The sequence below is a fragment of the Ovis aries genome, chromosome 8 (assembly GCF_016772045.2).
Source record: "Ovis aries strain OAR_USU_Benz2616 breed Rambouillet chromosome 8, ARS-UI_Ramb_v3.0, whole genome shotgun sequence".
Lineage (NCBI taxonomy): Eukaryota > Metazoa > Chordata > Mammalia > Artiodactyla > Bovidae > Ovis > Ovis aries.
The window spans coordinates 91,752,414-91,764,269 of NC_056061.1; the positions used below are offsets into that span (position 1 = coordinate 91,752,414).

The 11,856-nt window shown below is 44.8% G+C and overlaps 1 protein-coding gene across 1 annotated transcript; it reads right to left on the bottom strand.

Moving 5' to 3' along the window:
* Positions 1-1,398: 1,398 nt before the first annotated feature.
* On the bottom strand, positions 1,399-10,479 carry PDCD2 (programmed cell death 2). Its single transcript, XM_027972699.3, has 6 exons — positions 10,123-10,479; positions 9,289-9,531; positions 8,845-8,976; positions 7,439-7,542; positions 5,919-6,032; positions 1,399-4,456 (listed from the first exon to the last, which is right to left on the bottom strand). The coding sequence occupies exons 1-6, from the start codon at positions 10,403-10,405 to the stop codon at positions 4,298-4,300; spliced, it is 1,035 nt and encodes a 344-aa protein (XP_027828500.1). The 5' UTR covers positions 10,406-10,479; the 3' UTR covers positions 1,399-4,297.
* Between the last annotated feature and the right edge of the window lie 1,377 nt (positions 10,480-11,856).

The window sequence follows — 11,856 nt, forward strand, 5'->3', positions numbered from 1 at the left end:
GGTTTCATCATATGTGATGTGTGTGATTTTAATTGTACAAATTGTTTTTCAGACAGCTCAGAGGTATATAATCAGGAAGGTAAGTTTCTTCTTCCTTCTGTTTGCCCTGAAAACAGTCTGTAGTTAACTACAGACTGGTGTTTCCTCAGCTCTCTTCTGTTCAAATTCTTTCCCTTGGGGGTGCCTTTCTCCGTATTTGGAGAATACAGTAAAGCATACGTTTGATTTTATAGCCTCCTTTTTGTAGTCACTGCATCTCACACATATTTGCGTGACAGACATACTTCCGTGACATGGAACTCAGTGGTGTCGTATCATCTGTTACGTTCCTTGATGTACTCAGTCATCTCCTGACTGACAGTCATTTACGTTATCTGCGGTGTTTCACTGGTACTAACAGTGCAGCAGGGAGCATCCTTTTGTGCACTTGTGGGGAGCAGAGGTGACTCTGGAGCGACACTCCTCGAAGTCACACATCCCAGGTGTTAATAGGTCCAACCGGAGTATAGTCCAGAAGTCATTAGTGATGCCAGCAACGTATGAACTCATCCGAAAGACACCATTCCAGTAGTATCTCCTTCTATCCAAGAATTGTCTCCACACGTAGCTCTTCTCTTAGGTTCTTCAGGGAAGTGTCATAATTTTTTTTTAGGGCTTTTACATTTCATAGAAGTTAATTCCTAAGTATTTTATAGTTTCTTAGTAATGGTATTTTTCAGAATACTTTAAAATTGTCGTTGATATATTTATCTATTTCCAATCCCTTGACTGAACTTAAACACACAGGAAACCCAATACACGTTTCACATAACGTATTATTCAGAGGCAGACACCCCAGCAGCCACCAGCCAGAACCTTGCAAGCCATCCTAGGAGCTCCTCATGGTCCTGTCCAGACACACACCCCCATAACCATTATCCTTTTATAGTAATTACCAAACACCAATATCGATTAGTCTTCCATTTTAATAAATTGGTATGTTTTTATGTGTTTTATTCTTGAAGTTCCCCGCCATCTCACTTAAGGAAATTTACATGCTTGTTTGGTGAGTGGTTTCTTAGTCTGTCTTGCTGTTGCCAAAGTCCAGACGGTGCAGTCAGCACGCCCTGTTCTGTTCCCTGAAGGTGGGTGGCTGCATCTGAAGGCTTGATCCCTTTATAGAGACTCTTAAGTAGTGGTATTAGAAATTGAATGTCTGATTATCTCCTTCTCATTGATCCATTAATTCATTAGGTTGTAAAAGATGAAATTTTAATCATTTTTTCATTATTTGTTGGAAAACTTTGTTTATAGTGATATACTTCACATAGCAGGATAAGTGCTTATTTTCCCTTTAAAATTTCTCAAGATAAAAATGCCTTGTGTTCATATTAATACATCCAATCCAGACTACAGGGCTTTTAGTCAGCTCTGTATTATTTTTAAATTTATTATAATTGGAAGATAATAACTTCAGTGTTATAATGGTTTTTGCCATACATCAGCGTGAGTCAGCCACAGGTATACATGTGTACCCCCATCAGCTCTGTGTTAATGTATTTTATGCTTAGAGCCCTTAATTTTTAAAGACACAAGGGATGATGAGTTAGAACAACAGAGTACCACCACCAATACGATTATCAAAAGCACTGAAACGTTTTTTCTTCACTGTAATCTCTGAACTGTTGAAGGATGAGACCGGCATCAGCATCTGAAGTAAGAGGGGGTGGATGCACTGCTCTCTGCAGTGGGGTAAGCTGCCTGATCTGCCCGTGTCCAGGCCAAGCCCAGGCTGGGCGGGGGGTGGGGTGGGGCACGTGCTCTGGCAGTTTGATGTCCTCCGCAGGAGCAGCTGCTGGGTCCTGCATCAGTCATTTCACGGTCGTTAAGGTTTGTAAATGTGTCTTCACATTTCTAGGGACAACTGAGTTACTTTTTTAATCTAAGTTTTAAATTTTTTAGTTATTTCAACTAGCTGCTGTTTTTGGACATGGCTGCCAAGTCAGTGCTGTGATTTGGATGTCTGTGTCCAAGTGGAAATGCCCTGTGAACTCACTGTCATCTCCAGACCATGGCAGGAATATATACCTAAAGTACCTTGGCTGATTACCACACGCCTGCAAGCCTGTGTATGTAGATATCCAGGGATGTCTCCAAATAGACCACACTGAATTCACTTAAAAAGTCCTTAGCAGTCAGGGTGCTGTCCTGTTTTGGCAAACGTGCATCTGAGTGAGTTTGGACTATGAAGGTCCCAGTAGATCAGTTCTCCAGTGAGCTTCCTGCCAAGTGTGTGACTCCTGCCATATTTTAGCCCCAGGCTGTGTCCCCTTAGTTACGGTGATCCTCGCCGACTTAGCACTCCTGGCTCCGGGACTGTAATGTCATTCTCTCCCTCTGAAAGTTGGATTCAACAGTCTCTCCATGGGATTCCATACTGCAGTTCTGCATAGATTGCTACGTTTAACTATTTAATATACACACCTGGCGGCTCAAGATGGTGAGGAATCCCCCAGCAATGTGGGAGACCTGGGTCTGATCCTAGGGTTGGGAAGATCCCCTGGAGAAGGGGATGGCCACCCACTCCAGTATTCTTACCTGGATAATTTCATGGACTGAGGAGCCTGGCGGGCTACAGTACATGGGGCTGCAGAGTCGGACACAACTGAGTGCCTAGCACCACTACAGTAGTAACACTACTGTCCACATAAAACCGAGTAAAAGGCTAGGACTTCCTGATACAAAAGTACAATGAAGTAATTGTCAGTGATATTAGCAAGTGATGGTAGGCCGTTCTAAGTTGTGTTTATGGTGGCAGTGCATTTCAAGGTTAGCAGGGCCATTAACCAGAATTAGCTGCTGGTCTTTAAGCAGTGGTCAACAGCGATGTCTCTTCAGGTTTGCCTTAGTGCTGGGCAGGCTTCACTGCTGCTAAGAGAACTGAGAATTATCTCAAGTGTATCTGTAAGTGTATATTGCTTGGGTGGAAAGGAGCCTTAACACTGATTTAGGAACCACTTGTGTGAACAGAATATCCCTCATTTGAAAGCCTCTTCAGGGCCTCTCTTAGGTCCAGCACTCCCTGGGGCCCAACCCAGAGAAATTCCAGTGGCTGATTCCAAATCATTCCTCGGGTTTACCTGCTACCTGGGCAGTGCTGAGGCAGGCAGATGGAAAGAGAAAACCGTCACTCTTGCCTTTCCGTCTCTGGTCTGTAAGCAGTGCCACTGGCTAAGGTCAGTTTTGAGGTCGAGCTTTTCCAAGTCAGTCTTCTGATTACGAATCTACTGACTTTTCTGATCCTGCTAACTGCTGCCTTCAGAATTGGTGGGTATCCCATTCACTGTACTAAGTAGTCAATGATTAGTGATTAGTGAATGATTTTCCAGGCAAGAGTACTGGAGTGGGTTGCCATTTCCTTCTCCAGGTGATCTTCCCGACCCAGGGATCAAACCCAGGTCTTCCACATTGTAGGCAGACGCTCTACTGTCTGAGCCACCAGGGAAGTCCAATTAGTGAATGGGGTTCAGAATTTTCTCACATTCTGGGCTTCCATGTAAACTGGAGCCTGTGACAATCACCTGGTTATTATACATGTCTCTTGGGGTTTTACCCAAATATTTTTCTCTTGAATTTTGCAAATTTTAGGGGGAAGATGCTCTGAGTGATAGTTTGACTTAATTAGGCATATAATCCATTTATATTGTAAAAAGAAATATAAGTAAAGAGATCTTAGTTTGTTTTAAATATAAGTCAAAGTAAAAAACTCATTTTGAACATAAGTAAAAAGTTCTTGGTTCCACTGCTGAGTTCACATCTAGTATCTTTCTGATTTTTTGATACACATACACATGTATATTTTTACAAAAGCTTCACCATCTATAATGATCTTATAGATGGGGTGGTCTATAGATGGGGTGGTCTATAGATGGGGTGGTCTTACAGATGGGGTGGTCTAAAGATGGGGTGGTCTAAAGGTGAGCTGCTATATAGATGGGGTGGTCTAAGATGAGCTGGTATATAGACGGGGTGGTCTACAGGTGGCATATACATGGTTCATGGATGGTTTTGTCTATTTTACTTGATCTGCATATAGGTCTGTATCGTTAAGACGGTAGCCTCCTGCTAGATAGATACACCAGAATTTATTCAATTCCCTGCCGCTGGACATGTCTGTCTAACATTCAGACAATGTAAACAACACCTAAAACTACCTCTGTGTATCTCTGGTACAACTGTTTCCTTAGGATAAAGTTCTAGAAATGGAACTGCAAGGTAAAAGAGATTATGAATATTTTAAGGCTTCACACCATTGTCTTTAGGCTGCATCTGTTATATCTTGCTTCCAAACAAATTCCTCTGTGTAGCCAATGCCCAGTTTACAGCTCTCGGCACAGGTGAAGATGGCCAGGACACCCCAGTCGACACTCCTGCCCAGTCTGTCCGCCTTCAGGTAGTTGAGCAGCTGAGGCATGACCTGAGGAAAGGATCGCACAGTCAGAGCTCTCCTTGAAGGTGAGAAGCACAGTTTTCAGCAGACCAGATCTTCCCTGCCAGGGCTACTGTAGGGATCCTCATCTCTCAGCTCTGTCTCCACATTTTACAGCAAGGTTGCAGAGAAGGCAATGGCACCCCACTCCAGTACTCTTGCCTGGAAAATCCCAGGGATGGAGGACCCTGGTAGGCTGCAGTCCATGGGGTCACTAGGAGTCGGACACGGCTAAGCGACTTCACTTTCACTTTTCACTTTCATGCATTGATTGGAGAAGGAAATGGCAACCCACTCCAGTGTTCTTGCCTAGAGAATCCCAGGGACGGGGGAGCCTGGTGGCCTGCCGTCTGTGGGGTCGCACAGAGGCAGCAGCAGACATTACACTGGTAACTTACTAACAATCTAAAACTACTCTGCGACTCTGTTTCTTTAAAGCCCCTCTTTCTATCTGGTGCCCTTTTATCTGAGAAAGAAGTTCCCAAGTATAAGATTGGCTAATCTGTTTAATCTGGCTGTTAACCTAATTATTTTTTATTAATAATAATGCCACAAAAATAGGGCAGAGGCTTCTGTTTGGGCAACTTTTATTTTGTGTTATTTACAATCTGAATAGCAGATACCGTTACTATGACTCTGAAGAAACACTACCACAGCAGAATACAAAAAGACAACCTACTGACGTGTTTGTTTAGACGAGAAACGGGTCTGAGGAGTCTGTGGTCTCCTGGGAATCAGTCCAAGGCAGCACTGCCACCACTGCTATCAGACTGCTGTACACGAGCTCGTCGTGGGTGTCAGGCACCAAGAGCCAGTCCATTTTGGGTAAGTCCTCAAATTACCCTTTCAACCGTTAAGAGATAACTATGACTTTATAATGTTAGTGAATCGACAGTTCAAGAGTTGTTTACACCCAACCCAAATGGACCCTGATGCTAATACTCTCTTCTCGGCAAGAAAAATTTTATCTTAATCATTACATTCATTTGTTCTAACAAATCCACAAACCAAGACTAAACAGAGCAAGGGTTTTAAAACAGTCCTCTCACAAAGATTAAAGCTGTGTTATTTTAAATCATGAAGGTAACAACAGAGGCCCTAACCCTAACGATCTAACCACACTGGGAAGCAGGGGATGGTCCAGGTGGCATAAATGACGCTTAAATCCTCACTACTGCGGAAGTCAGTCAATAGATAATGTCTAGAAACTAGTAAACCGATAAATCTCAGAAAAAGCAAGCAAATTAGAGGCAGAAATAACTTCCAGATTAACCGGTAGAGGATAATTCCCTCCTTGGAACATCCTGTAAAGTGGGGCAGAAACTGTCCTTCAAGGGCACCTTCCACACACAGTGCCCAAAGGAACGCTTGCACACAGATTACTTTGGCAAAGTGTTTAAATACTTAATAGGGTAAATATATACTAAAATATTCCTTTTCAAGATCCTACCTGGAATTCAAATAATCTCTTGGCACCACAGGGGCAATCTGGAATATCCTTTTCTTGAGGGATATTTTCACCGGAGATCCAGAGCGGGGCAACCCCTCTGCCGTATCTGAGAATCTAAAATCAGTTAGGGTCAGTTTAAATCACCAGCATCTCATGTGACCTGAGGGTCATCTCGAGAACGTCGGCACATACTCTGACAACTGGTGAAACGCTCATTGGAAAACGAGTTTCCCATCTGCCTCCCCCACCCCCTGGCGCACACAGCACCATTGACGCCTGCCTCAGTATCGTCCAAGTAATGCTTTCAGCTCACCTGATGCAGGTCATCACAAGTATTTTTCTTAGGCGACAATATGGTTAGATTCTGAATTCTATGGCTATTTTGTGAAGAGACCATCAATAATTCTATTTCCCCCTCACCAGGTTGTGAATATAAAAGGCAGCCCAGTGTCTCTGCTGACCTTCAGGCAGATAAGGAACCTTAGTTGCCAAGTTTGAAATGAACAAATACCAAGTGAGACACACTGTTTTAAATGCAACAGAAGTAAATTTCACTGTAATAAAATGTTATGTAACAACTGAGTGATTTTCCTAGATGTTTCTTGTTAAAAAAGAAATACACATTGCTAAAAACCACCTTCTCAGTATTTAGGACCTAGATCTATTCTTCCTATAAGCCCTTGAGTATTTATTTGTTTAGTGACTGACTTATGGGAATTTTGCAAAGTCTTTCGTGGTTTATATTTAAGGTGAGGGAAATTAAGGGAATAAAGTTAATGGAAGAAAAGAGGCAAAGGAAACATTTGCTGAGCATGTACTGTGAGTCTATAATCTGCCTTAATCTGAGCACCTACTGTGAGTCTATAATCTGCCTTAACCCTCAAAACCACTTTTTGCTTCTCCCTCCACTGTAGATACAACTACATCAGAAGGCCAAAATATAACTCAAGGAGCCAGGAATCCTCACAACAGCAAAGCCCATTATTCTTTTCACAAAGGCAGTGATTTCTCTACTAATGTGTCAAGTTAATTTTTATAAGTCAAAGGTCCCTGTTGGAAAAATGGGCAAAAACTTCCTTTCTGTCTTGCCATCAGTGTCTAAACTCCATGTGTTATAGGCAACAAAAGATGTTTATCTCTGCTGATGGTTTTAGAAAATGATTGTATGATACACCCTGTAACCTTGAGTCTTTCCATAATCATTAAAAGGATCAGCACTGCAAACAGCTTTCCATATGGACCCCCTGTGTGAAGGAGTCCTAAACACAAGAGACTAACTTTATCAGAAAGAGTCACTTCTACACAGGTGTGGGTTTTTTTTTCTGGTGCGGGGCTGGGGGTGGGGTTGGCACACACAGTGGTTTTGGGGATCTTAGTCCCCCAACCAGGGATCGAACCTGGGGCCCCAACAGTGGGAGTGCAGAGCCCTAACCACTGGACCACAGGGAATTCCCAACTCAAGATGCACAATCCCACCCCACCCGAAAAGAGCAGAAGGAGCTACATGAGTCCCATCTCACCTGTTCTGGCTCAGGAGATATCTTAGTTTTGAACTTCTGGAAAATTCTATCTTCCCTAGATTCATGTTTTGCCATGGATTCCAATTCTTCCTCATGCGCTTCACCTGAAAAATCATCAACATTATTATTACGGCAACAGGAATAACTCACGTCTTGACAATAAACACATAAAGAGGAAAGCCAGTTTTTAAACAATCAACTTAGTGTTAAATCAGACAGTGAAGGCCTGATGTTTTCATAGGCTTTCCCTGTTTTGGTTCATTAACATCTGTGCTTTAAGACTACCTAACTTTCCAGGTACTCCATGAAGCAGCATTATTCTGCTGTTTCTTTAAAGAGCTTCTCCTTAAACCTTCAAATTAAGAATAGACCCCAAGTCCCAGGCTCAGGACTGCTGTACTCAGGACTGAAAAGGATACTCCCAAATCATGAGCCCTTCTAATTCCTACTGTCCTTCACTTGTCTGAACTCTTACTTCCAGTTTCTTTCTGCCCCATCTCTCCTTTCCCAGCTGGTACACTCATTCAGTCATCACAGGCTCACTGGACCTGTCAGTTCATACTTTCACTCTCACCTCTGGAATCCCAGCTACCTGAATCACCCTGTCCTGAACAGGCAAGAGTCTTTGTAACTCAGAGGGTATTTTTGATACCCTGAATGTGAACTATAAGCCAGTAAGCTGACATGCTAATGGAAAATTTAATTTAGATTCTAAAAATCTACATTCTGTGGTGGTTAAGAGTTCAAGTTCTAAAGTCAGTAGACGTGAGCTCAAACTCCAGTTCTGAAACTTAACTTTGGTCAGTTATATGCCCAAACAAGTTATACCCAGAACCTCAAACTCCTCACTGCAAAATGAGGTACTGTTTTCAACGTATTGTTCTGATGCGAAAACGTCAGTGAGATCATGCACAGAAGGCCCATGGGACGTGCTGCGCAACAGAGTGCGTGCTGCAGAGGGGCTGGCTCCTACTCAGTCTCAGCACAGGCACTGCTCTAGCACGTGACCGCCGTGAAGTAACTGACAGAATCATGGAGCGCAAACCTGCCAGATAAGAGGGCGCCTGCCACCCACCAAACACTTCAAGGCACTCTCATGTACACCATCTCAATTTGAGAAACACATCTTGGAACCAGATAAACTTTCCAAGTTTCTAGCATCTTGTGCAGACCCACCCAACTGACCACCTGGATACACCCTGCAACACTTCACAGCAATCAAAATATACATTATATATGCCACGGAGGGAAGTACAGAAAGGGTATCTTCAAATGAGGCAGTATTTGAAAAGTACAGGTTGAAGCCTCCCAAGTGAGTTGCTCAGTGCTTCTCTTCTTGGCGAATCGAGCTCTTTCTTTCAAGTATTCACTCACTTAACGAATGAGTTTTGAAACAGTTTCCTTACCCATGGTTCCTATAATCTCTGATTCATCATCTCTTTCCACAGCTTCAGGCATAATCTCATCTTCTGTTTCTATTACAATTTCAAATTCTGGAAAAAGGAAGTTGTGATCTGGAACTGTACTGTCCAAATTATCTGAAACAAAAAGGTAACTAGCATCATTAGTGATCATTTAGTTTTGAAAATCAAATGATTTCCTTTTTATGAAATGTATTCCATGTCATACACAGTATTCCTTAGACACTAACATATGTAGCTGGTTGGGATGTGAGTGGGTGAGGACTCACAGCTCCTTCTTCATAAAGGTGTTTATCTCACTAGTTAACCAGAACACTGAAAATTATTACACCTTTTCTAATGTTAACCTTTATCCTCAAAATGAAAGATTTCGCCTTTAGACACAAGAAAACTGAGCCGATATTTAAAATTAAAAAAGAACTGACTGACCTGTCTGTGCACAAGCCTGCTTGTGTCCTAATCTCCAGTCCAGACTCTGATGCTCCTTACTACAATAATGTGCCTTGTGACATCTGGAGCATCTTTTGGGGCCCGAACAGCCACAAACTCTGCAGAGATGTGCACCAGACTTGAGCTGGAGATGCACAGACTCTCCCGTCTCTGACGGAGGATCCTCAGAAGGCGGCTCATAGGAATAGAAGTCATTTCGCCTGGGCAGCTGGTTTCTGAAAACTAAGGGGAGGGAAGGAGAACTGTTAACGAATGATTTAAATAAAATAATACAGCAATTCAAGTATTTGAGCCTTCACACTGGACTGAAGAAGACATTCATTTTTTAAAAAGAAAAACTAAAGAGAGTTTCCCCGTGCAAAGAGCTCATCTTTTGGAAACGGAGAAAAGAACGAGAAACTTTACAGTTCACACAACTAAGTGCGCTCTTACAGTTTATGCAAATTAACAAGAATAATAGGTAAAGTCAGACTACAGAAATACGAAAAACCTGTTGGGATCCACCTTTCCAAAAAGTGACAATTTCCATTACCTGAAAGTACCCTAGCACACCTACTACCTACTAATTAACCAGAAGGCTGGCGGCTAGAAGTGAGCGAGCACGCGGGACGCCCGCACCCCCTCAAGTGCTCGCGGGGTTCCGGGGGGAAGAGGCCGGCGGGGTACGGAGGAGGCCGGGCGGCTTCCTGAGGGGAGAGGCCGGCGGGGTACGGGGGAGGCCGGGCGGCTTCCTGAGGGGAGAGGCCGGCGGGGTACGGGGGAGGCCGGGCGGCTTCCGGGGCCCGACCCGGAGCAGAGGCCGCGGCCGCTCACCGCGCAGGCCGCAGCAGCACGGCGGCGTCCGGCAGCAGAAGAGGAAGAGACAGCGGTGGAAGGCGTCGGCGCGGCCCGGCAGCGGCGCGTACACCTGCAGCAGGAACGCCATCGGGCGGCCACACAGCGGGCAGGCCAGCTCCGGGGGCCCGGGCAGCCCGGCCGCACTCAGCCACGCCGGCCGGCCGCCCACCTTGCTGGGAAACTGCTCGCTGCGCAGCCGCCACGACGGCACCGCCTCCACGAAGCCCAGCTCCGCCGGCCCGGCGCTTGGAGAAGCCATGGCGTGGAGTACAGGCTACTGGTTCCGCGAAACCACCGCCCCCGCCGCCGCCGCCGGAAGTCGGCCCCGGAAGTGCGGACGGCGGACCAGACGTGATTGGACAACAGCGCAGAGGGGGCGGGGACACGGGGGGACCGGATTGGGCGGGCTCACTTATTCCCGGTTTCCGGTCCTTGCCTGGGGCTGAGCAGAAAATGTCGGGTGTCTTGTTAAGTTCAATTCAGTGGTTCAGTCGGGTTCGACTCCTTGCGACCCCATGGACTGCAGCACGCCAGGCTTCCCTGTCCATCACCAACTCCCGGAGCTTGCTCAAACTCATGTCCGTCGAGTTGGTGATGCCATCCAGCCATCTGTTGTCCCCTTCTCCTCCTGCCTTCCATCTTTCCCAGCATCAGGGTCTTTTCCAATGAGTCAGTTCTTCGCATCAGGTGGCCAGAGTATTGGAGCTTCAGCTTCAGCATCAGTCCTGCCAGTGAATATTCAGGACTGATTTCCTTTAGGATTGACTGGTTTGATCTTGCTGTCCAAGGGACTCTCAAGAGTCTTCTCCAACACCACAGTTCAAAATCATCAATTCTCTGGCGCTCAGCTTTCTTTATAGTCCAACTCTCATCTCCATACATGACTACTGGAAAAACCGTAGCTTTGACTAGATGGACCTTTGTTGGCAAAAGCAATGTCTCTGCTTTTTAATATGCTGTCTAGGTTGGTCATAGCTTTTCTTCCAAAGAGCAAACGTCTTTTAATTTCACGGCTGCAGTCACCACCTGCAGTGATTTTAGAGGCTCCCCTCGCCTTGCCCAAATGAAGTCTGTCACTGTTTCCCCATCTATTTGCCATGAAGTGATGGGACTGGATGCCATGATCTTCGTTTTTTGGATGTTGACTTTTAAGCCAACTTTTTCACTGTCTTCTTTCACTTTCATCAAGACGCTCTGTAGTTCTTATGGTGACAATATACAGCCTTGACATACTCCTTTCCCAATATTACCTAGGAACCTGGAATGTTAGGTCCATGAAAGACTAGAGACCTCTTCAGGAAAATTAGAGATACCAAGGGAACATTTCATGCAAAGATGGGCACAACAGAAGTGGTATGGATCTAACAGAAGCAGAAGATGTTAAGAAGAGGGGGCAAGAATACACGGAAGAACTGTACGTAAAGGGCTTAATGACTGGGATGGTCATGGTGGTGTAATCACTTGCCTACAGGCAGACATGCTGGAGTCTGAAGTCAAGTGGGCCTTAGGAAGCACTGTTATGAACAAAGCTAGTGGAGTTGATGGAATTCCAGCTGAGCTATTCTAAATCTTAAAAGATGATGCTGTTAAGTGCTGCACTCAATATGCCAGCAAATTTGGAAAACTCAGCAGCGGTCACAGGACTGGAAAAGGTCTGTTTTCATTCCAGTCCCAAAGATGGGCAATGCCAAAGAACATTCAAACTATGGG

What these genes read in the sequence shown, in the direction of transcription:
- PDCD2 (XM_027972699.3), bottom strand. Translation starts at nt 10,405, where the DNA reads ATGGCTTCTCCAAGCGCCGGGCCGGCGGAGCTGGGCTTCGTGGAGGCG. An exon ending in GTGCTGCTGCGGCCTGCGCG is followed by an intron (nt 9,532 to 10,122) that starts GTGAGCGGCCGC and finishes CCCTCCCCTTAG; the next exon opens with TTTTCAGAAACCAGCTGCCC. An exon ending in TATCTCCTGAGCCAGAACAG is followed by an intron (nt 6,033 to 7,438) that starts GTGAGATGGGAC and finishes AACTGATTTTAG; the next exon opens with ATTCTCAGATACGGCAGAGG.